This window comes from Denticeps clupeoides, unplaced genomic scaffold (genome assembly GCF_900700375.1).
Source record: "Denticeps clupeoides unplaced genomic scaffold, fDenClu1.1, whole genome shotgun sequence".
In the NCBI taxonomy this organism is placed as follows: domain Eukaryota; kingdom Metazoa; phylum Chordata; class Actinopteri; order Clupeiformes; family Denticipitidae; genus Denticeps; species Denticeps clupeoides.
This window is the reverse complement of record NW_021630120.1, coordinates 27,091-53,575: the sequence shown is the minus strand read 5'-3', so window position 1 is coordinate 53,575 and position 26,485 is coordinate 27,091. Positions and strand designations below refer to the sequence as shown.

Genomic DNA, 26,485 nt, shown 5'->3' with positions numbered 1-26,485 from the left:
GTATGTTGAGGCTCGGTTGCGAAAAGTTGCGAAACAGCATTTGGAGAAGCCTGTGGATTATTGGTAGACTATAGTATATTAAGATGACAGCAAAATTGAACTTTTGACCATGCTTGGAGAAGAAATGGCACTGCCCACCACCCCAAGAACACCATACCAACAAGTGGTTTGGGGCTGCTTCTCAGCAAGAAGAACTGACAGACTTCATACTATTGAAAGCAGGATGAATGGAGAAATGTACCGGGACATTCTGAATAAAAATCTGCTGCCATCTACCAGAAAGCTGACAATGAAACGTTTCAGCAAGACAGTGATCCCAAACACAAGGCCAAGGAAACAATGAAATGGTTTCAAAGAAAGAAAATAAAGTTGCTTGAATGGCCCAGTCAATCATCTGACCTAATTCCCATAGAAAATCTATGGAGAGAACTAAAGATCAAAAAATAATAGAGGTCCAAGGAACCTACAAGATTTAAAGGCAGTTTGTATGAAAGAATGGGCCAGAATCACCCCTGAGCAATGCAGACTGGTCTCTCCATACAAGAGTTTAGAAGCTGTAATCACCAACAAAGGCTTTTCTACAAAGTATTAAATAAAGTGTGTTCAATACTTATACCCTGTGTCATTTCACTTTATATATTATGACTCAACTTGTATACTTAAATGTTCTGATTTCTTTGTATGAATTCAAAATGTATACGCATTTGAAATGCTAAAAGTATAACATTCAGATAAAGCTGTTAAGTTGTTTTTAAGATTTTTATTCACTGTATGTCATTTGGGAAGATTAGTTGTCAGTGTGCGCCCAAACATCACAAAACAAACTTGCCCACAAAATCTTCCGTTTCAAGTGGATAAAAACATTCTAAGTTAGTAGTATTAACTATATATTAACTAATATTAGCTATGAACTATGACTCCAGCTAGCAAACTAGAAAGCTGCACTGGGGTAGTAATTTTTACCCTAACTGTTCACCAAAACCATCCACCACATACCAAAAATACCCAACATATCAAGACCACAGTGTAAATTGTAATGGGCATATTAATACAACACCCAGAGGAAATAGGAACTTTGAATTAAGAAATTTATCAGTTCAAATTTGTAACAATAGAAAACTTTGAAGTACAAACAATTAAGTTAACAACTGAACATGACCAGAGGACATGAACACATGATATGATAACACAATATCAATTAACAATTTAACAATGAAAAAAAAACAAACACATGTATGAATGAGTACAATGTAGAACACATTTGTAACAATGTTGGTGACAACAACCTTTTGTTTTATCGTGGAACCCAAACGTCCAGAAGCTCAAAGGTCAATTTTTGATTTGTTAATACAAGCTGGTTGGGAACAATTTGGTGGACCTACTTCAGGGGTGCTCATAAGATTCAGGACCTGCTGGAGGAAAAGAGAGTGATTAAAAGCATGAAATACAGCGACAGACAAATGAGTGTTGTTTTTCCAGCTATTCTTCCCATGAGCTATTCTTATCTGTGTCCCATAACCTGTTTACTACATTTTGTAATTGCTTTGCTCTTTGAATTACAAACTCCCACATCACTCCCACTAAATGTCATGTCATAGATCAATTCAGTTCGAGATATATTTATTTGTGTTCTTTACATTTTTAAATATTTATAAAATAAAAGTTCTAAAACATACCAACCTTCGTTTCATTTATAGTGATTGCTGGATCTGTGTAGTGTGATGTAGCAGAATCCAATTGCTCTGACTCAAGACCTGAAAAACAGAACTAGCTGCCCAATTCCGTCATTTAACTCATGACCGTAGATATACGCTGCCTGTCCAAAAAAAACATGTCATGACCTGGATTTATAAAAGCAAATAGGCAGGAGCCTCCCAATGGATAATTATTGCAGTGATGGTTAAATTTCACCTGGCAACAAGGTATTTAACCCTGACTGATGCAGTGAGTAGCTGATAATTTCTTAAAGAGAAGACACATTCTGTGGTCATGGAAAAGATGTTTTTTCATTCACGGAAATGACGTCATCAACACTGACACAGGAAGTTGTGTCAGCGTTTTTCCAGAGAAAAAAAAATTAATCCATTGTTCTTGCGTGACAGAACCTAAACACCATTGAGACTCTTGGTGAAAAATGTATGCAAATCTGGATGAAAATAAACAGACATGGCAGAATCATAATCAAGTCTAAAGAAATATTGCACTGTCAGACTTTTTTTTGGACAGGCGCCCATATATACATATATACACACACACACACACACACATATATATATATAAAAAGTATATATTGCTCATATGCATGAGAAAATGCATATGGATTTACCTGGCGTGTTCTTTGGACTGTCTGTAGCTGAAATGTAGTCCTCATCTGAAGGCCGGTCACTTCTTGTGGCCTCCTCTTCATAGCTAGACAGGTTGTTGTGGTCTGACACATGTTTATTTGGATCCACCTCTCCTGCCAGTACAATCTGTTTCTCATCTGCTGGGAAAGTGGTAAGATTTTGCTCAAGTCTACCTAGCTGGTCACAGGGCCTGATGACTTGAAATCCACCTGAATTCGCTGTGTAGAATTCAAATTCGTCTCTATGTTGATCAGAGTTCTGCAGAGGGTTGAATACAGATGGGTTCTGCATGCAAAGGAAATACACTGATACAGAAACATCACAATGCATTTGGTGCATTTCTCAGAGAACAAGACAGATCATTATGGCTTCCCTGAAGTTATTCCTTAATGAATTAATGTCTGTTTAATATCTACCAACTGCAGAACATTCAATTATGTGATTAATAGCAGACATTAATGTGGACATTGTGTTACCTCCTAAATACAAATTAAATAAAAGATTTCTAATCTTTACACAAATTAAGGTGCAAAAACAGATTCAGTAACTAATAGCATTAATTGCATTCACCCAAATAATGCTATTAATTAGTTACAGAATCCGTTCTTGCTCCTTAATTTGTGTAAAGATTTGAAATTAGGGATAATTTTTACATATCGTCACGTTCTGAACAATGCCATTTTAGCTGTGTTTCACATGTTCATGGTTGTGTCTGTGCATTTATATTAATTTATATTAAAAAAACATGTTTGTGAGTCAGGCAGTGAGTCCTCCATCCTGACATTTATAGCAGGTATAATCTCCAAATTGGCCTTACCAGACCAACTGTGATGTCACTTGATGTAACTGTGCTCTGAGGAAATGGGGAAAGGCTGCACCACGGAGTGGTCTCCAGTTGGCTCTGAAGAGAAGGGATACCTGATTCTTGGAAAAAGCACCTCCTACTTGGGCCTTAAAAAACAAAACAGCCTCTGAGAAAAGGGCACTAGTCTATTCAGCTTCAGACAGGACATATGCTATATTAAAGAACAATACTTAACAATAGTGATTTTATAAATATATTTTTCCATATGATTATGGAATAATCATTACTGAATGTATAAATGTTGATAAAAAAATAAATAGATGTAAAATACGAAGGCTTCCATATCAGTGTCACATAAGAAAAAATGTCTAAAGAAGTGATCAAGGTAGCTGTCATTCAGCCTACATTAAATGGAAGGCCAACTGATCAGTTCTGAAAACTTTGTTTGGTGAGATTTTGTTGATCATTTAAATCAGCGGAACATCACTTTGAAGGAGGCAGCCATTAAAAAAATGTATGTATGGAATTGCCCTAGAACTGTCTTATTTGTAAAGAGCTGTAAATGCATCAATAGCATATTTATACAATAAAGCGCATAATCAGTAATCTATTGATAATTTGTGATAATAGCTATAATTTAGAGGTGCTCACTGTGGGGGATGAATGGTGTACTAACACTGGGCTTCTGTATGGAACAGCTTGTCTTCTGCAACGGGGAGCCGATGATGCTGGAAATGTCTGAAAGTTCTTCAACCAGGTCTGGTTTACTGTCTCATACACACACATACACATTCATCTAGACATCTTTTTTCATTAGAGTATCCCAAACATTTAAATCATTTAAAAAATTAATTTAATATATTTACTTTAATGAGAAATGTGTATAACCCAATAAAAGGTGTGAACCCAAGCAGTATTCAAAATTCCCCTTTGGAATTTGCTGCAGTGTTAATATTGTGGAGAAGTGATGCACTGTGCAAAAAAAATGGTACAATATATGGTGCCGCAAGCGTTATGTCCTGTCATTTCACATGCATGTTCATTATCTAGTCTGAAAATCCAACCTCAATCCAAACAAAGCAGCAAATAAGATGGTTAGGGTTACATATTGTTTAACCACCTGCAGCTGTTACTCCAGTGTAGCTGTTATTTAATTTGAATACACATGAAAGAATTCCAAAAACTATACAGCAAAATATGCAAACCGTTTAAAGAGTAATACGAGCAGACCAGTAGGATCTGACTATGCCCACCACGAATATTGGCTATAACACATAACAGAAAGCAGGGAGAATGTGTGAAAGGTAAAGGTCATTGTACCTGATCAATGGAGGGAGGTTCCGCTCCCGCACTGCCTCCTGTAGCATCTGGTTACCTGATCAACACAGTGCAATTATGGTACGGCACAAATATTGTGTTACCTGCAGCAGGAGAAAGGACTGCTGCTGCAAAGGTAGGTAGAGCACAAACAAAGGTGCTAATATCGATTATCACTAGTTCATTCATATATATATATATATATTAGTGGTGGGCCGTTATCGGTGTTAACGTGCTGCGTTAACGCAAGACTCTTATCGGCGATAAAAAAAATATCGCCGTTAATCTATTCACAAAGTTGGGTTGGGAGCTGGGTCTATACTACGCAAGCTATTGTGCCGCAGTTGGTTACACTAGATTTATAAATATATTTCTTCTTTCTTGTGTCTTTTACTTTCTTATTTCCTAAAGACCTTTATTTTGTTTTTGAGACCCGGTTCAGGTCTCTTGGACACATGCCGTGAGCTGTGAGAGGTACGTGGGGTTTGTGTGCAAAAAGTTATTTCTTTCATTTTAATTTATGTACATATTAGGAATATTTTGCGAATATTTTTTTTATGTTCTTTTAATACTGTAGAAATACTGTAGAGAGAGGTGCAGAAAGACGCGATGTGTGACGCGATGTTCTGACGCGATGTTCTGACGTGACCTTGCTTTTTGTACAGGTATGCAGTATTGTAAATTGTGAATGCTTTATGTTAATGTTCAGTTCTCTTGGACACATGGCGTGAGTAGAGAGGTGCAGAAAGACGCGATGTTCTGACGCGACCTTGCTTTTTGTACAGAATACACTTTGCACAGAAAATCTCTTGGGTGTCAGCTCATCATTTGTGGCTCAAGAAACTAAATCAAAAAGTTACACAACGCAGAAGAAGAACAATTTACACTATGATGACTTTCACCTTGATATTTTAGCGCGGATGTATACCTAGCCGAATTGCACTGTAGGGGGCGAGAACGAGTCTTCGAACTGTGAAATTACCACATCAAACGTGACGTGGTAACATGGATGCAGCTATTTAACTGAATAAACAGTTGGTAAACACAAGTACATCTTATTGAACATAATGTATTTTCATCACCAATTATCATAGTAGAACAGCTTTCTCAAGCAGTTTGTGATGCATTTTGGAAACAGGAGATGAGCCCCTGTTCTAATGCGCCACCTGGCTTGAGAAACCTGTTCTCAAAGACTTACTTTTAGTCATTATTTGGTAGCACACATATTCTGAATTCAGAATATTCAGAATTCAGAATTCAAAGGAGCCATTTTAATCTAGATTAATCTAGATTAATTTAAAATATAGATTAATCTAGATTAATTTGGATTACAGTTAGATTAATCTATATTAATTCCAAGATTACAGTGAGATTAATCTAGATTAAGAAAATTAATCTATGCCCACCTCTAATATATATATACACACACACACACATAATACATTTTTACGATAAAAATGGAAATCTCTTTCACATTTTTTTACTTTACATAGTTCTTTTTAAATGAATGGCAATTTGTTATTTGTTAATGGCAATTAAAATTATATGGCTGAGCACAATGAATCAAATTAATAGATCCTTTAATACCATTAACAACTTTGCTTAATTACATAAAACATTCATTCAACATTCACATAGCAAAACTATTATTAGAGAATGTTACATATATTGTGAGAACATCAATGTACGGTGATGAGTAATATAAAATAATATAATATAAAGTAGGATAAGCACTCTGCAACACAGGCTGTCACTGTTAACATGGTCACTACATGCACACTGAAGATGTTCATAGAGAGAGATAATGAAGCTACCTTGTGCCTTTGTTTCTGAGCTGGACTGGCACACCTCCATTGTCACATGCAGATTAGCTTCTGGGCAGAAACTCTGAGACATACAAGCATGCATACATTCATAAATAAAACCTAAAAATACTCTGTTGGCTTTTGCATTTGTTTGAATTTGAAGTGAAAGTGATTGTCATTGTCTGCTTTTAACCATCACCCTTGGTGAGTAGTGGGCAGCCATGAAAGGTGCTCGGGGAGCAGTGTGTGGGGACAGTACTTTGCTTAGAGGCACCTTAGCCAACCACTGCCCCCACCAAAAAAAATAGTTTCTCAAATAACTGCCAACCGTTCCTGTTAGTGTGTAATAATTAAAATCCCAAATGACACGGAACTAAACAAAATTGTTAACTCTGCATGAGTTAAAACAGTTCCTAACAATACGTCCCCCTTTGGAGGAGGAGGTCAGCAGCGAGGGAGACGCATGGGACAACGGCGCAAGCTTCGCGCACCACACCGCGCACACGCTGACAGGTGTGGACCTCTCCAGTATCCTCGCCAACGAACAAGTGGACTTGACTACGGAGCCCTGATCCCACCTGACGCCATTTAGGCTTAATGGATCGGGACTCCATAAAACCTGAACCGCAGCGCACAGACATTAATGTGGACATTGTGTTACCTGTGTTCGTTTATGTTCTAGATGTTGTGCCTTACGCCGGCAGGTTACTTTCCGTTTGTATCCTCGTGCCGTTTTGTTTGTTATTGTCCCTTGTTATTGCTGATCACCCACTGCACAGTGCTGCGGAGGGGCAGAGGAGTTTTTTCAGCAATAGACTAACAAGTTTGAAATGCTCCACTGAACGCCACGGGACATCCTTCCTTCCCACAGCTATCAGACTTTTTAACTCACCCCTCTGTCAGTCACTCACACAATAAGTGCCCCCCCTCTCTACCTTACACTCACTATCTGTAAGTATGTAAACATGGGGTTGTGCAATATGATTCTTCAGCTGCTGCTCTTCTGAGCAACTGTCTACTGATGCTGTTTTTACTGTGCAATAACTCATTTATTGACTCTTTTAACTCTTACATAATGTGCAATGCTGCTTTATCCATTACTACATACTTATTTTTATTTTATTTTTATTTATACTCATAAATGTTAAGTCTGTCTCTCAGGCTCTCTGTGAACTTGTTGTATGTCTTGTACATTCATTGTATGTCTTTCCCTCTGTGCAGTTGTAGCATAAGCAATTTCCTTCGGGATTAAGTTTTTTTTATTCTGACTCTATTTCTCCCATCCATCTGCTCACCCATCAGAAGTATCCAGAAATCTAATTAATGCAGCAATTACATATTGTGGAAGTGACAATAAGTGACAATTGGGGCAGTGGTGGCCTAGTGGTTAAGGAAGCGACCCCGTAATCAGAAGGTTGCAGGTTCGAATCCTGATCCGCCAAGGTGCCACTGAGGTGCCACTGACCAAAGCACCGTCCCCACACACTGCTCTCTGGGCGCCTGTCATGGCTGCCCACTGCTCACCAAAGGGTGATGGGTTAAATGCAGAGGACAAATTTCACTGTGTGTATCGTGTGCTGTGCTGCTGTGTATCACATGTGACAATCACTTCACTATAAAAAATATCTGTTTGGCTGGATGGGAGATACACAATATAATAACACGAGAGGAAATAACGCCTTGTCTTGTTTTCGTCAACATAAATTAAGATAGTTTGTAGTATAGTTTTTATCTTGTAAACCATATTTAGTCTTGCTTTTAATCATCATTCATCATCACATTACCAGCATTTACATCTCGTCTTCATCACGGCTAAATGTTTCATTGAAGAACATATTTTGTCATAAATTTAATTGACGAGAACAACACTAGTCCCAACCAGAACATAGAGTCAATTTCACCTACTAAACAATATGACAATATTTGGATGTGTATGCATGGCTCTGTATCAAGTCATACCTCTGTATCAGGTCTTGGAGTGAGGAACTTGCTACATTGTTCTACTAAACACTTGCTATAGTTTGCTGCTGAGCTTCCATCCTTTCCACACACACGTGCGCACACACCCACACACACAACAGGATAATATGTTTGTCAGATTGAAGGCTTGCATTTATAACAAGTACACAGGGGGCTCTATCTGCTCACCTTACTCTCTTCTGTTCCTACTGGCATCCTGTGTGTCCGTTCCAGTGTCCTGCTAAAAGTTTTATAATCTTCCTCACTGTCATCATCTGGATCTAAGACAACAACAAACAAACAGCAGCTAAGTGCATAGAACACATTAGCCGACCACAGTAACTAACTGTTTAACTAGTTCAATCATGCAGACGAATTGCCAGTACTAATTCCCCTTTAATGACCACTAATAATTCTACTGGATATACAGTGTATACTACTGCTAATACAGATTGTACTGTATGATACTACATTAATATAATAAAGAAATAAAGATCAAATCTAATTTTTATTTAAATGTGTCCACAAAATATGAGTAATATTTAATCTGGACAGATGTCCTTTCAGTTTACCACCTATGTGCAACAACAACTTCTGTAAGGTAGTTACCGGATAGAAAGCTCCTACAGTTGTGCTCCAGTTTTGTGTAATGCTGTTTATCAGTACTGCATGCCAAGCAGTCCTGGTGAACGTTTACGAGCTCACTGTTCTCAGTTCTGCCGGCTGAAGCCCCAGGAGGCCCCTGGGTCATCAAAGCCACCAAATCAGTGGCCTCTCCTGACAAGCCAGACAAAATTGGGTGCATACATAGAGGCTGATTGATGCTATACAGAATGCAGAATAAATATTCTTGGGATTGTCACTTTTGCATGCACCATTTTCTGTGTCCAACTCATTCCAGATGCCCAACTAATATTAAACATAATGTCTCCTCCTTGTCAACTCATTACACCTGCCCCTGAAAAATCCAAAGACTTCCACATTCAGTTCTTATCTAGATATATTACAAAAAATCAGTACCATGAATATTTTCAAGATTTTGGAATAGTGGCCTTCAGAACTGAGATGGACACGTGGTCTGCATCCTTTTCTCTGTAAACTCACGTGCCCATTGAGGTTTGATGTGTAACTCCGAGGGCCTTGCCTGAAGAGGATGTTCTTTGGCCGATGCCATGGTTGCACTGAAGATTAAAAAAAAACACTTGCATATGGAATTACACATATTCTGTATGCATGTTGTGTTGGCCTGTGTACCTGTCCTAAAGTCTTACAGTACTTGTGCCTATGTTGTCATTGTATTCAGAATCTGTGTGGTGTTTATCTGCACATGTTGAGATTTAAGTTGTAATCCTGGTTTGAGTAGAGGTTTGATTGTATTGAAAAGAATACCTGGGCTGCAGGCCAGGCATGTATTGGTCTCTGGTGGGCTCCTCTCCACCCGCCTGCTGAATCACAGAATTACAACCTATTCTATCAAGCACACATTCCACATGCTCCCTCTCTATTACTAGTATTGAGGGATTACTATGTATTACATACTTGCAATTAATCACCCAATAAATTAGATGAACAGTACTTGAAATGTATAGCTGACTTTTATACTTTACTGAGTCATTCTACGCAATTCTATTCAATGGGAGCTTTGCTCAGCACAGAAACTCAGGGTAATATTTCAGTCAGCCGGAATTAAAAAATATTATGAATTACATTTACAGCATTTATCAGACGCCCTTATCCAGAGCGACTTATAATCATCAGTTACAGGGACAGTCCCCCTGGAGCAACTCAGGGTTAAGTGTCTTGCTCAGGGACACAATGGTAGTAAGTGGGATTCGGCGAGTGTGTTACCCACTAGGCTACTACCACCCATGAATCCTGAATCCTGACATATAATGCTGGTACCAATAAGTTACATACCTGTATATCCTGATGGAACAGACTGTTATCCATGGCTGAGGTGTAGATGCTGAGACAGGACTCAGAGGTGGACGGGCACTTTGCTGGACAAAGAATCCTTGTTGCTGGCACAAACCAGTCTTGGAGCTCTATCTGTGGGGGACCTGCCGCTTGAGGTAAAATAGCATTGGCTTGCACTTGCTCATCCACGTCATCATAGGTATAAGGCTGTGAGTCAATCCAGGTTTGGAGCTGAAGTTTATCCAGGATTTGCTCACACTCCTGCAGCAGCTTGCGACACAGTGTCTGGTTCAGAATGATACAATGGATGATGTCTTCAGGCTCGTCCTCAGGCATCTCCAGCTCAGGCACCGCCCACTGAACTTCCCTCTTTTGTCCACCAGTAGACTGCCTGGTTTTCACCTTTATTCTCCCTCTCCCCAGTGTTTCTCTACATCCTTTGGTGTCAGTGGTGATCCTCCGTCCCTCTTGATCTCCAGCCCACCATCTCTCAGGGTATTTTATTTGCAGATCTTCTGTTTCACTTTCCAGGCTGTCATCAAGCTCCTCCTGAGAAGCCTGTCTGTCCAGTGGATTAATTGCCATCTGTCTATCTGATCAACAACAGAAGACATTTTTCAATTTTGATTAACTTTTGACATTTCTTCACTTATATCCCAGGGGTCAGCAACCTTTAACACTCGAAGGGCCATTTGGACCCAGTAACCACAAAATAGAACATGTAAAATAAAGATAACATTTTTATTTTTATGCTATGTCTAAAAAAAAAAAAGGCTACTGTGAAATTTTATTTATGCAAAGAAAATAGATGTAGGGGTGGGAGAAGATGTGACAAATGTTTAATCACCCAGAGAAGTCTAAAAACCCCACCAGACATATTCGGGGAAAAGATGAGACCTGGTCTTCTTAACATAGTGGCACTATGCTAACTCTACACAACTTGTGTACGGGAGCCACGGGTTCCCGACCCCTGACTTTTACTCATCAGTTTCTGATCTTTTGTGCTATCTGTGTATGTTTGTCAACTCACTTTTGTCTAAATGGTTGTGTGACCTTGTCTCAGGACTGTTGTTCAGGGATGCCCTCCTACCAAGTTGTCTCTCAGCCATGTCCTGGAAATAAAACACATAAACTAATATGATGCAAACTACACAGAGACCTGTAGAATCAACACGGTATCAAAATGAATATAATCCAGTTTGTGAAGCTTAGTGTGTCTGCACCCTTAGATCACAGCGAAGTGTGTAGCGTAGCTGGTGGAGTGTCCCGACACGATTCTGGGCACGTGGCAGCAGCCCAGTCTGTAGCATCTGGTAATAGGGGGGAGGTACAGAGGGGTCCGCTGTCAGGGCCCAACCTGAATCTATCACTTGCCTAATACTGAGGGGACTTTCCTTCCCCCATGGCTCTGCATCTGAAGCCACACACAGGAATAGATCACACAGACATGTCGGCATATCTTTAGCACAAAAATGAAAGTGAGGGTATGGCGTGCATTAACTTGTGTAAAACTCCTGGATAAGAGCACAAAAGCTGTAGAGGTCAGCTTTTTCTGTGCAGCCTCGTCGACGAACCACCTCGGGTGCTGCCCAGTTATACAGCACTGGAGGAAGGGGCAGCAAAGGTGTGGAGACAGGCCCAGTTCTCTCACTACATAGAAACATGCGAACAAACACAGTTACATAGACAGAGCTTCAAATGTGTAATATATTAGTTTATGTGTATGGAGGGTGTGGAACATTAGCGTTCCAGAAATAGGTAACTCAAAGAGTGCGTGTGTTAGGGAGGGTGTGAGTGAATGAGCCTTACATTGGCACCATAAAGCCCAGGCAAGTGATTTTGGCGAGTGCTGGCTGCACCATGAGGACAGTGTGTGAGGAAAGAGACCTGAGCACCAGCTCATGGCCATGCAGAAACATCAGAGCCTCACACACTTGCAGCAGAACACACATCACCTTTTCTTCAGACAGTACTGGGAACTCATCATACTGTAGGGACAAACACACACTCTCCAATGATCTGGAGCACATACATGAAACTGTCATTTAAGTTGCTTGTATTCAAATATGAGAGCATGTGTTTACTTTATGATGCAAGAGGCTGTGTAGAGTGCCAATATAGACCCTCTCAAACACCAGGCGCAGATTTAACTCTGAATCCATACACACAGCTAACAGCTGCATAAGATGGGGATGGAACAGGTAACTAAAAAAAAATGTGACACAACATTTGATCAAATCTGGCATCTTGTGAAAGGTGGAATGTGTAAGATTTGGAGACTTTATGAATTTATACTTGAATATCTTTTTCACCACACATTAACTTGTGATCTGATATGCAAAATCATTACAAAAGCAAAATGTGAATAAAGCAGAAATCATGTAAGCTTAATGGAATGATCCTTATTTATGGAACCGTAAAAACAAAGTATGGCTGTGAGGAACCTAGAGAACAGATTATAGTAGGGGAAACTAACCATGCTTTTGTAAATCTCCACAGCAGGTTAATGGATAGTCTGAAATCACTCAGACACGTGCTCGGCTCATTTTTCTTACATGAATATTGTTCCTCCTTTTACAGGTGTACCTGCAGTATTCCAGTTCTTTCACAACAAGGTCTTTGTAGATCTCCTCTCTGCCTCGCTGTCTGCTTTTCCTGGACCACAGATCTGTCACAGTGACACGATTTCCTTTCCAGCTGTAACTGATATGATGAAGTAAAAGTTCACAAGTGTACGTCTACATTTATTGTATGTGTGTTTATACATTATTTGTTCATAAAGACTTACTTGCTCATTTTGCTGAAGTCGCCACAGTAGAAAGTGACGAGGGGCTCATCTTCAGGCTGTGAAAGTTCTGTTTCAGATATCAGTGTCAGCCATGCCAGCAAGCCTGGTAGCTCTCCATGCTTTTTCAAACACAGCTATAAACATAGTGTGAAAGGTCACCAAATTCAGAGACCATAGTAGTGTGTGATAAACACTGCAATAGTACCCCATTCGCTGTTTTAATAATACTCACCTCTGTCAGTAATGATGCATCTTCATCAAATAATTAAAATTTTCCAGATACAAAACAGAGCGGATCTTAGACGTTCTAAAAATCTTTACCTTTCCAAAGCCGTAGCATTGGACAACTTCATTAACAGGGTCCTTGATGGTCACTTTCTTATTAAGCAAGAGGTCTGCACCCCTAAAACAGTCAAGGGTCAGTGAAACATTAACTGTCACAGAAAGTTAACACAAACCAATTTTTCAAAGTATGTCTATATAAACACTCGTACAACTGCAAATTTCTGCCTTTCTAAAAATCCTTCTGTATGACAATGGAATACTTTTGGAATAATAAAGTTCCACACTGAAATATTGCAATAAGGGAAAAAGAATATGTGCTGGGTTAAATTTTAATTACACCTTCAGTCCACCTTTCTCCAGGTTAGGACCTACCCTGGCCTGAGTAACTCCTTCAGAGTGAGGGAAGGCAGCAGATATTTACAGGATGTTAAGGTGCTGTGCTTCTCTCCTGGGAGAAGAGTCTGCAACAGACTCTGCATGTGATGAGCACAGGCCTTCAGGAAGGCCAGCATCTGCAGAGGGGACATTAACTCACTGTTATTTCACTGGCACTCTGTAATGGACATACACATTATCTTATTGCCTGCAGCTGTAACAAATACAAACAAACACACATTCAATACACCATAGTGCTTATATGTGCACACTTTTGTTTTATATATATATATATATATATATATGTGTGTGTGTGTGTGTGTGTGTGTACACATATACACACACACAATATGTGTATATATCCCCTCTGTACAGTATGTACGCACATATATTTATTTATATATATATACACACACACACACACACACACACACACATACATACACACACACACACACACACACACACACACACACACACACAGATTATGCTATTTATTTTTTGCTGCTCTGATCTTGTACTGTCCACTTTCTGCCATGAAAATGTAAAATCCCCATTTGTGGGACTATAAAGTGTGAAACATTTAGGACATAGCAGGATTTAGGTAGAACTCAAAGTATTCCAAATCACACATACAAAACTCCTAAACTGATACAACCCAGGCTCACAAACTGTGTGATGAAGGTATGACATACCCTGGTACTGTGCTCTTGGGCTCCAGCTTCTGCCCAGTCCTGAGGCTTGCGACCCTCAGCGTCATGCAATCTGAGGTCCCCTCCAGCATCCAGTACCTCACTCACCAACCAGGGGTTACAGGAAAACACTGCAGCATGCACTGGTGTGCTAAGGTCCATGCAGCGACTATCAACAAAAAAGGAAATTTGATGCTAATACTTTTGATATGTGTCAACAGGAAAAATATTGGAGTATTAAAGGTTAAGATATATTACAAACTTTTTCACACAATTTCACTTTCACTTGGCAATGTTAAACTCTTATTTTTTAACGTTTTATGTTTATGGAACTCCAAAGAGTATAAAAATGGGGCGGTGGTGGCCTAGCGGTTAAGGAAGTTGCCCCGTAATCAGAAGGTTGCCGGTTCTAATCCCGAGCCACCAAGGTGCCACTGAGGTGCCACTGAGCAAAGCACCGTCCCCACACACTGCTCCCCGGGCACCTGTCATGGCTGCCCACTGCTCACCAAGGATGATGGTTAAAAACAGAGGACACATTTTGTTGTGTGCACCGTGTGCTGCACTGTTTCACAATGACAATCACTTTACTTTCACAAAAATAAATACAACATAATGAAATTTTAAAAAATGAATAAATAAGAGAATGATGTATAATAGAAACATAAAATTGTAAAAAATTGTAACACATTTTAATATACAGCTAATTATCGTGAAAAATAGGAGTACTTTATATATAAACAACTGCTTCACCTTACAATGTACAGCTTTTTAAAAGCCCGGATTTCTTTTCATGCGTTGAGTGCTAGGGGAAGGGACCCGAGCCTGACTAAGATTATAGAAATTGAGTACAAACCTGACCTGACCCGGACCATGATTTACAGCCTACAGGATTATACAGTGTTGATTACGCTATTGGGTTTGTTATTTGGATTTTAAAAACTGTAATGGTTTTTGGCAACCATACGGACCACCTGCGATCTCTAGGTTGGGAACGACTATTCTAAGCGATTAGCAACTTCTCTGAGTAACTCACTGAGTCCCACTTGTGGGACTAATAAAGGTTTATCTTATCTTATCTTATCTTTTCTCCTGCAGCCATGGACCATCACAAACGTCCCGTGCTTAAGTTTTATTCCGTCCTTTACTGCATAGGAGAATGCATGTAGGCAGAAGACCTAAATTGACACTTCCTGTGCTATGTCTTATTTCTGAGCAAAGGAACAGCCAATCGCACAACTAGCATCGCCCTTTCTCTCTTGATTGACAGACGAAGTTATTCTGCTGAAAAGTTGCATTATGAAATAAGTAGGTAATTTTGAAATAAAAGGCTGACTCTGAAAAAAGGAATTTTGGAATAAAAACTGCTGAAATGAAATAAAAGGCCTTTGAAATAATCTGTGTTGCTGGGTAAAACTATTATGTTCAGAATAATAAGTACATTTATACAGCAGAATGCAATATATTTCACAATAATTAGATGCTTATCAAAATGTGTTAATTTCACAATTTTATGTTACTACTAAATATCATTCTCCTATTTATTCATATGGTTATTTATTTCATCATGTCGTATTTATTTTTTAATTCTGAACACTGTATAGTTTTATCGACGTTAACCATCAGAGGGCCTTACTGGTTGGGGTCAGCACCATAACGCAGCAGGAGCTCAACAGCATTGGTCAGGCCCAGCAGACAAGCACAGAACAGAGGGGTTTGTCCTAAATTATTCACACAGTCCACATCCACACCTACATGTTCCAGACAAAGGAAAAAGTCATAAAAGTACTTTTTTTTTTCAAGTCAGTCAAATATATAATTCTAATAAATATAATTCTAAAAATGTAAATACTATACACTCTATTGTGTTACATAATTAAATACTTAAAAAAGGTCCCATGAGCTTTCACTTGTTTTATTTCACTTTGTGAGATTATTTAACATTAATTTGAGTTCCCCTAGCCTGTCTGTGATCCTGCAGTGGTTAGAAATGGTGATATGTATAAAGAGTGCTTTGGACATTCTGCTCCACCATTCAGAGAGCAGCAGCTCAGATGGTCAGATCTGGAATTTGTCCCGTTATGTTGACATAAGGGGAAAGGTTACCTCCCCTTTCTCATATTTTGTCTGCCCAGAGAATTTCCCACTCGCTCCTTTACTTTTTGGGGCCGCCTCCTTAACTGCTAGGCCACCACTGCCCCACAAACAGCAAAAGCAAAGAAAGTCAAGTCAGGGCACCTTAAAAATGTATATATATATTTTTCTCTCTCTATCCATATATATCCTATACTATAACCAAAATAAATTAACCAATTTAGTACAAAAACATGTCAGCACCCAAATGTGCGTGTGCTCTTGTGTGGTACGTAAATTGAAAGCAGTTTTGTCATATTGTGTGTAGCATGCCCTACTGTAGACCTGGGGGACGTAATTCGGAGAGAGCGTTTATCATTAATGTATAAAATCTTAATCATTATCAGAGCGGAACAAAGAATTCACATGAGTTACAATCTTCTGATACACTGCTGTCAGAGCCTAAGCTGTTGCATCATGCATCATGCTTGATGATGGGCGTGCATGCAGCACAGGCGTGGCAACGCTCAGCACAGCAATGTAAAAGTGTCTTTTTTTTTTAACTTTCTGGCGCAAGCAATGCTGTGAAAATATTTGGGGAATAATAGAAAATTTGTGAGTATCACTGCTAAACGTCGATCCCTATTGAACTGAAGCTTGACGATATTTGTTTGAAAGAATCCCAGTCTGATATTTGACCCCTACTGTGCAGCTAATACATTGTCCCTATAGAGTAACAAATGTTAATGTTCTTGCTCAGTACCGTTTTTGAGAAGCTTCTCCATCTTGTTCAGGTTCTTCTCTGTTGTATACATATGAAGCTCTGCATTAGGACCTCCAGCTTTCACTTTGCCTAGGCGGACCGGACAGGGCACATGTATTGTGGCAGCCATGGCAGCCTACAGAACCCGAGGCACAAGAAAAGCAGGGATAACCTCACTCAGCACTTCACTGTGCAGAATCTGCCAGGACACCAGGTCCAATTCAGAGGAACCTTATCAAGCAAAATGACAACTGTGTCAACAAATATACCTAAAATGAGTGCACGTAAAATATGCAACCTATGATAAATTCCTAATAGGTTCTGCACTTGGAACAATATGCATTATCATAGCATGCGGTCTGGGAATTTCAATACCCGTGCAAAAAAATCTCAATCTCCACGCATTAAGGTTATCGTTAAGGTGCCTTAACTATGTTCTTAAGAAGATATATTTTTAATTTTGGAGACCAAACTCTTTCCTCGTGGGCTTCAAAGGTCACTAACTTTAAGGTAAAGTCGGGATACACCTGACAGCTTGTCGTGTCGGAAATTGCTGCTAGTCACTTTCGACATATGCAGCAGCCGAGAACTCGCATTTGTCAGAAAGTGTCTGACGACTGCATTTTGTATAATGTATAAAAACGCTGTTTCAGAAATGAATTTCAATAAACGTGAAAGTGAATATTTTTTGCAGCGCCACAAGAGGGATCCACCGGCCCCACTTTCAACCGAGCGTGAAGACAGTCATCTCAGCCGCCGGTCCAAAATAAAGCAACTGAGTGGCTTCTGCACTCCAGACTGACTGTCTAAATATTCTTCTGATTCCAACACTTGTTGAATTAAACAGCTTTAATCTCTTTTGCATAAAAGTAACTCACCTTCATAAAGGTGGCGACGCAGAGTGAAGAAAACTGGCGGTAGATAATTCTGGAATATGGGCGGAGCTTTCTATTAAACTACAAGACCCCGGATGTTATATGAACGTCTAAAACGCGAACATGAAACGTTATTCCGCTTCCACGTGTCGGGTTTAAACCAAGCTATAGCGAAATATATATAATTATTGCTGTGCACTGGTCGACTAAAATAAGACTATCTCTATCAAAAACCTGTGAAACATTATTCATGTTATTAATTAATAGATTTAATATATGTGGTTTTGATTTGTTACAGATGCTAACTGTCTGAAATACAGAAGAATTACATATTTACATATCTAACACATAATAATAAAACAACAGTCTTATTTCTGAACTCATTATGTGATTATGTAAATAAATTAGATAAAACGAGTATGAAAACTAATTCGATCTATATAACCCAAGTATTTAAATATTTATAAGTATTTATATTTTATAATAGAGATGAGGCTGTATCCAGTATTTTAATGGGCAACCAGTGGCATTAATGCATGGATAATTTTCTTTTCATGAATGAATGAAAATAAAGAGGACATGACCTTGTTGTCCTCAAAGGCAGCAATGGACATTAGCTATGGGAAAATTAATAAGGGCTTTCCACTTAAATGCTCAGGCTATGTTGGGGCATGCACATTTGTAGCATTTAACATGAATGATTTAAAACTTCTAGTAATGGAAAAAGTTAAACCACCTCAACTGGCCACCTCTCGATGTGCGAGTCCCTCCCGAGTGTCCGAGCTCCTCACCCTATCTCTAAGACTGCGCCCGGCCACCCTACGGAGGAAACTTATTTCGGCAGCTTGTATCCGCGATCTCGTTCTTTTGGTCATTACCAAAGCTCATGACTATATGTAAGGATTGGGACGTAGATTGACCGGTAAATTGAGAGCCTTCCTTTCTGCCGTAGTTCCCTCTTCAACCCTATAGTTGGAACACACCCTCTGGTCCCCCTTCTTAAAAACAAGGACCACCACCCCAGTCTGCTTCTCCACTGAAACTGGGTACACTGACTCTTTGTTGTTCCTTCCATGAATGGTCTTCTGGACCATTCTTTGTCTCACCCTTTACCTAAGACCAATTTGTCATGGGAGACCCCCTACAAGGGGCACCAAGTGCCCCAAACAACATAGCTCCTAGGATCATTAGGGCTCTCAAACTCCTACACCACGATAAGGTGACGGTTCAAGGAGGAGGCTGTATAAGACCAGGGGCAAAAATCCCTCATCATTGTTGGGAGGGACATTAGACAGTAAAAAAAAAAGGAGTAATTCTTGAGGGGGACATTAAAAAAAACTTTTTTTCATGTGCTGCTGACACTTTCTTAAATGTCTCATTTAATATTAAATATCTTTCTCTCTTAACCCCAGCGTTAATATAAATCACACTGCTTAAGCTAACAAATATGTTGTCTATGTGAAACATGCCAGACTTCTGACATCATTCGTTCTGTACTAAAACTCAGTAAATAGACTGCGAAAGACATGCAATCAGAATTCAATAAAACTTCAATAATCAGTTCAATAAACTGTAATGAATAAAACTCTAGCATTATATGCTTATTGTAGGGTTAATTGTGGTGCAAGGTGAAATCAAATGACTTATCTACAGATATCCACGTGTATTGTAACATTTATTAGAAATTCTTAAACCCGTAAGAATTGCATATGTTACCTTTTACTGATCATAGATTGGCAAGGAATCGGCGGCTATGATAGTGCTGGGGTAATTTCTTGGAGTTTCTGCCAGATAGGGAGCAATGAGTCTGAAACCGCTCAAGGGCGATAAACCTCGACAACGGGACAGTCGTCCTGAACGACGGCTGGTCCGGATTTGGGCGCAGTACTCGTGGCGTCCGCTGCGGGGCGGCAGCGGGATTCGTGACGAGGAAGCGTCACGCCGGTGGTCCCTGTGTGAGCGTGAGAGTCGAGTCACCCACGCGTCCTCCGGCGTGGGCGAGAGTCGAGTCCGCTCCGTGGTCACTAAGAGACGTGTTTTACTACGCAGTGCCTGTCATGTCGAGACACCGGCACCGCGGACATCGGCGGAGCGCTTCTGTGGGCGCGATGACGACACGGCGCTTCCTGTTTCCAGAAGTTGGAGGGAGGGTCAGAACACAGACAAGTGCTTGTTTACGCTGCTAATGTGCAACACGCTTTATTTAAGACAGACTAAGCAGCGGTTTTGTGGTCGGGCAAGCTCGGTTTAGGTCGCTGTGAGCTGTATAAGTCCTCAGCGGGTGATGCTGAGGACTGTCGCCAGCTCGTCCCTGGCGCCGTCGGTCAAGGCGAAGCTGATTCGTGCGGGATTTTGTTCTGTCGCAGACCTGCAGGAGCTGCGGCCCGGTCAGCTCAGCAAAGGTACATCGTGTGATGGGGGTTCTGTTTAAAAAAAAAAAAGTTTAGAGTCATTTAGCAATATCCAGTTGGTTCATAGGGGTGTAAAAGACTCAGGTAGCTGGAAATTGCAATTAATGACGAAAGATCTGCAACTTTAACTTTATCAGGATTCATCCATTGTTACAAAACCCCTTTCAATGATTTTTAGTAGAACTGAAAAGAAGTAATCAAACTGGGCAAATTCAGATTGATGTGAGTAGCAAATGTTTGTGTTCTTTGTGTTGCAGAGGTTGGCGTCTCCCAGGAGGAGGCAGCAGAGATCCTGAAGACCCTGCACACTGACGCACTGCCTGTGAACGATGGGGGCTTGGTGGCCAGGGGGGTGACTGCTCTGGAGCTCCTGCAGAGAGAGCAGGCTCAGGGCAGCATCGTCACATTCTGTTCTGCCCTGGACTCGGCCTTGGGCGGAGGGGTGCCAGTGGGAAAGACCATGGAGGTGTGTGGTCCTCCAGGAGTGGGCAAGACCCAGCTTTGGTGAGAGTGGGCCCTGTTCTTCAAAACTGTTCTACTTGATTTCTCTAGATTGGAGCAGTTCACGTGAAGCAATAAAACTTCCATCAGTCTGTTTCATCCACTGTGTTCTCCCCCACCAAAGATTGATTCCTTATCAATTAATGATTGAATTTGAAGTATTCCTGTACACGGCGCAGATTGATTACAGATATAAATAACAGCCTAAGAGCTTTGCTGAGACTAAAGACCACTACCTCAGTCTAGCCCTGGAAATGAAGGATCCAATTTCCTACCATCAGTATTGCAGCATTGAATTCTAGATCTAGATAAGGTCAATTTGCCGAAGCCTTCAGTGCGTGCGTAATCATTTTAGTGCAATTACAATTGATACTCCATAAAGTGCATAGTTTGAGACTATTTGGCAGAGCAATTATAATCCAGGTTACTTACTGAAGCAGAATGTAACAGAATATTATGCCATATCACAGTGGAAAAAATATATACCCTAATAATAATAGACGGTTTGTCAGGTGCCTTTAATGAGCTCAAGGTCTAATACAATTAGATGTAAAGAGGTATGAAGCTGTCGCAGTGTGGGCATTACATAAAAATCAGACTCCATTCAGATCTGACAATTCACCCAGAATAAATAAAAAAGCCTTCTTATAATCCCACTTAAGCCACTGCTGACCTGTTGAATTTTGTATTTAGGCTTTATGAAGTTGTACCGGTGCCATACAACTCCAGTATTTAAAGAAAGCACAAAAAACATCAGCCAGTCCTCCACACACCTCACACGCATCACTTCCCAATGCCTCTTTGTTACTGCCTCATGACTGGTAAGTGCAAAGGCATGAATAGATGCGCATGTAACCTGTACAAATGTTATGGTGTTAATCAACCAATGTGGGCGGCTCTGCAGTCTGGCTGTCGACAACTTTCCTTGGAAGAAAGGTTTTATAGAGCCTGTCTGTCTGTCTTTTTCTATAAATGCATCATCTCTCTGTTACTGTTCCTCCAGCATCCAGCTGGCCGTGGATGTTCAGATTCCCATGTGCTTTGGGGGACTGAAGGGCCAGTCGCTGTACATCGACACAGAGGGCAGCTTTATGGTGGAGCGGGTGGTCGATGTGGCGCGAGCTGCAGTAGAGCACTGCAGCCTGCTGGCTGAGGATGCAGGTAATAGAAGGGCATTCGTTGCTAATGGGAAGTGGAGCACGTTTTTTGCTGATCATTTGACTTATGGCATTACACCATGGAGTAATGATAGCGGCAAAAACACCAGCATAAAACGACATTTAATGGGTATGAGCCTAATAAGAATATTTCTCATCATACATCTTATCATAAACAGTCTGTGTCAGGTTTTACATTCTGCTTTATCGTGGAGTATAATATTTTCTGATTCCAGCTAGGGCTGCACGATTTGGGGAAAAAAGACATATTGCAATTATTGAGATCAATATTGCGATATGCAATATGATAAAGGACACTTGCTTGTATATCAATGAAAAGTCGCATACAAATTACTAATAGTGAAATGTTTCATTTCAAAGTGAAACATACAAACTACTTATAACAACTTGAAATGCCCAGTGCTTTCAAAATACAATATTCTATAAAATTAAATATTCACAAAAACTCTTTACATTACTGTCGAACGACAAACCCTGGTAAGGCTAAACAACTGTTTTGATTATATTTGGCCATTATAAAATCCTGTATTATAGTTCTTACGTTTAACCAAAACGTTGTTTGGAGGCTATCTTAGCTAAGGTTAAGACTTTTAAAATGGGATTTTATAATGGCCAAATATATTCAAAACAATTGTCCAGCCTTACCTATGAAATGTAATCCCCCGGGATCTGGCTCTGAGCGTACAGCGGTTTGTACAGCCCCAAGCAGCACATGAGTGAGGTATTTTTATGCACTTCACTCAACAGCAGAGCCTATTGCAATATGGCAGCGACCTTGATGTACGATGCAGCTCGTCATGCGGCGTCTACCCATATGTCTATGCGAGTCACGAATCTGAGGTCTCCATTAAATCGAATCTAAAGACATGTGACCAAACACGTCACATTCGACTGAAGTGAGACTTCAGTCAGCTTGCAAACTTTGAGAGAATGAGTGATATGTTGCCGATTCAATCCATGCACTAATCATTTAAATCGCATCTTTTTGCGTTCATGTAATTGCACAGACTGCGATTAGATTAATCGTGCAGCACTAATTCCAGCCAACTCTCTGGGACAGTTAAATGCACAGTGACTCCGAGGAGGAGGATTCTGTAATGCAGCAGGATCTGTCTGCGCTCTGTCATCGCGTTTCACTGTCCAACTTAACTGACAAACAGTGGCTGTGTGGTCTTCGTGTAATAACGTGATTGATGTGAAATCACTCTACAAAATTAAATCATGTTCGGCTCATTATGGGCAGTAGATATCCTAATTTTAATATTATCAAAATATGAAATATTTTCCAATCTTGCAGTCTTAGCATGTTGTGTTATCCCGACAGTGAAAATAAGTTTAAATATGGAAAACATGCTAATGTTCCAATCCCCCTGCATTGCCCTATCATTCCATGGCCATTGCAGTCCTGATGGACAACCATAGGAGACCTGCCTTGTCTGCATGTGGTGAGCGCAGGCTGATCTGGTCCAGCCTGACCCACCAGTTCATTTGGTTTTTCTTTCTCAGATGGTCGTTATGGTTTAGTTAAGAGTTTTTTTTTTATTAATCGCCTGCTTGCTAGGGCTTTTTTCCATTCAAAAAATCTGCCTTTTGTTTGAGGGGGGTCAAACATTTTAATTTATGCATTGAATGATTTATACAACTGTTTATTTCTCAAAAAGCTACTCAGTTAAATGTAATGGAGTACCCACCTCTGTATGGGTGGTGGTAGCTTAGATGATACACATATCCATGACTGTTCTTACTCGGTTACTCTAGATAAGGGCATCAAGTAATTAAAGTATTGTAAATACATATTGCTGTTTGGGTGAAAACCAATAATTCATACAAAGGCGCCACCTTATGATTTGGAGCTCTTGCAGTTTTTAAGACCACTTGAGTTAGAATTGCGTCTTTAATTGGAGGTACATAGTGTTCTGTTCCTTCCTGCTGTGTTTTTCTCTCTAGAACAGCAGAAAGCCATGAAGGAGTTCACTGTTGAAAAAATCCTTTCATGCCTATTCCTCATGCGTTGTCATGACTACGTGAAACTGTTGGCCCAGTCTTACCTCCTGCCTAGCTTCCTGTCTGAACACCCAGAGGTATGATTTTTTTTTCACAATAGTATTTATAGTTATCATTGGAACATCAGTGATACACAACATTGAAACTGGATTTGGGCATGGATCCAGATACCAACATTTTTACTTTGCAAGTTCTGGTAAAAAAAATGGATGTCAGGATTTCTTAGTGATGCTGTCAGAAAAAAAAATCAGGCTTGGCTATAGCATAAGCGTTTGGTTAACTCAAGTGGCAATACAGTAGCCAATTTTAGTAGCCTACATGTGGAGTAATTAAGATATAATTAAGCCTGTGGTTTGATGACATTTTATTGATTCATATGCTGGATTTAGTGCAGCTCAGAATCATTACACCCTTATACTGTTTGAAGACATTACGAAGACAGCGTTAACTTACAATTCAGTGTAAGTGAGAATAGGGGAGGCAGCCTCAGACAGTTACACAATGGCTCATTAAATATATTTGTTTTCACACTTTCAGCCAGTTGTGTAACAGTAAGGGAGAACACGTAGAAGCATTTGACCCCAAGTTTAATTGAATAAATACAGTGAGTATTAAAATAACACCAATAAACTTCACATGCCCTTGTACTCATAGGTTCGACTGATTGTGATTGACAGCATTGCTTACCCATTCCGGCGTGACTTTGAAGACTTTTCTCATAGAACCCGCCTCCTCAATGCCCTTGCCCAGCATCTCAATCAGCTTGCCACACAACACAATGTAGCGGTATGCGGTATTATAAGCAGCATAACCAGTGTTTTTGTTCATCCTATAGACACCATAATATTTGGATGTGAAATTATTATTTCTTTCTTTAGATTGTGCTGACAAATCAAATGACCACAAAAGTGTGGAATGGCCAGTCCAAGATGGTTCCGGCCCTTGGTAAGGGTTTGTGACTATATTTAATGATATTTGGAAGCTATTTGAAGTATTTATTTAACCAATTGCCTAAACACAATTGTTTGATCTGTGACATTGTTTCCATGTGTTTCTGTGTGCACATACAGGTGAAAGCTGGGGACATGCAGCCGCACAGAGACTAATCCTCTACTGGGAAGGAGCTCGGAGGTAACCAGTCACCTCAACTAGGATTGCCATGAATAGCCAATTATGACAACACTTGTTATAATGGAAGTTGGGTTACTGTAGCAATGGGACTCAATGTTCATTTAGAAATAATGTTTTATCTTGGCCGGTCCCATCCTCAATCACTGTCTTCTTTACAGCATATTTTGAGCAAGAAATCTATAGAGCAGGAAGCTGTCCATTTTTAGTCCAAATACGGTCCATTTTATAGAGGGCGTGGCGAACTGCCACAGTAAGATGCTTATAGACCAGCCGCCAATGCTTAAATGTCAGTGAGGTCTAAGCATTAGCAAATAGAAAATAACAGACACAGATAGCATGTGTCCAGATCTTGTAGACCAGACATCCAGACAAAATAAGCATAATTCAGGAATCATAGCTTTTTGGAATGTTTAGCGCATGATGTTTGAAAGAGTGAGTGTGTGCATATATGGCGCATATGTACATGCATGCATGCTGAGAGTGAGTAATAAATTACACACACATACACACACGTACACCCCTCAACCGTTGATTGGTGACTCACAAGTGTCTGGCTTTGCCTTGTGTTGACACCCAGTCTGCATTCATTTTGTCCTGGCCTGCCTGTCTGTCCGCAGCTATAGACAGCTCCATAATTCTCTGTCCCTCTCTTTAATTTTTTTTCCTGGCTTCTGCCCCACCCATTTCAATCTCCCTATCGCCCTTTCTGAAATATGAAGTGTCTGCATGTAAATTGTGACTCCATAAAGCTCTTGCTCCATGACAGTAACAGACAAGGTCAGAGAGAGAGAGAGAGAGAGAGAGAACAGAGAGTGTTCTGAGCCTAGGCCCAACAAATGGCTGGTAGAGTTAGAGGAATCTTTCTGTCCACATCTCACCTGTGTTCTTCTATACAGGTTGGCCGTTCTGTCCAAGTCTTCCAGGCCAGATGGAGGCCACTGTTGCCATACCAGATCACTGTGGAGTGCTCACACTCCCACACCATAGATCCCAAAACCCACCATGCTAATCACCGTGCTATATTTTAATCCAGATATTGTACATCAGTATTTACTGTATGCCTTGAACAATTCCTTCATCACCCCACCATCTTAGCTAAATAGCAAGTGTATTTATGTATGTATTTATTTGTGACAATTTTATTTGTCAGTCTTGCCACAAAAAAGTTATTATCTAGATTATCTCTTTGTTTGTTTTAAGATTTGAAAGTAGACTTAGATCGGTGTAGACTGAGGAGTATCAGTAGCATCCACAGTACCAT

General features: G+C 40.1%; 2 protein-coding genes and 1 long non-coding RNA gene across 3 annotated transcripts; 1 reads left to right on the top strand and 2 right to left on the bottom strand.

Moving 5' to 3' along the window:
• Positions 1-812: 812 nt before the first annotated feature.
• LOC114784055 (uncharacterized) lies at positions 813-13,748 on the bottom strand. Its single transcript, XM_028969325.1, has 22 exons — positions 13,594-13,748; positions 13,258-13,339; positions 12,937-13,070; positions 12,735-12,851; positions 12,233-12,353; positions 11,958-12,136; positions 11,650-11,798; positions 11,372-11,562; positions 11,179-11,260; positions 10,149-10,741; positions 9,621-9,676; positions 9,336-9,412; positions 8,841-9,008; positions 8,421-8,512; positions 8,232-8,312; positions 6,282-6,354; positions 4,471-4,525; positions 3,802-3,917; positions 3,163-3,296; positions 2,327-2,630; positions 1,681-1,754; positions 813-1,412 (listed from the first exon to the last, which is right to left on the bottom strand). The coding sequence occupies exons 1-22, from the start codon at positions 13,746-13,748 to the stop codon at positions 1,323-1,325; spliced, it is 3,123 nt and encodes a 1,040-aa protein (XP_028825158.1). The 3' UTR covers positions 813-1,322.
• Positions 13,749-14,314: 566 nt separating this feature from the next.
• Positions 14,315-18,062, bottom strand: LOC114784065 (uncharacterized). The gene is made up of 3 exons (XR_003748762.1): positions 18,003-18,062; positions 17,125-17,260; positions 14,315-14,457 (listed from the first exon to the last, which is right to left on the bottom strand). It is a non-coding gene; the product is annotated as an uncharacterized LOC114784065 (long non-coding RNA).
• A 1,872-nt stretch (positions 18,063-19,934) lies between these two features.
• LOC114784064 (DNA repair protein RAD51 homolog 3-like) lies at positions 19,935-26,211 on the top strand. Its single transcript, XM_028969353.1, has 8 exons — positions 19,935-20,401; positions 20,668-20,914; positions 21,915-22,072; positions 24,037-24,170; positions 24,748-24,879; positions 24,972-25,038; positions 25,164-25,224; positions 26,121-26,211. Exons 1-8 carry the CDS (start codon positions 20,284-20,286, stop codon positions 26,209-26,211), a joined length of 1,008 nt encoding a protein of 335 aa, XP_028825186.1. The 5' UTR covers positions 19,935-20,283.
• The last annotated feature ends 274 nt before the right edge of the window (positions 26,212-26,485 follow it).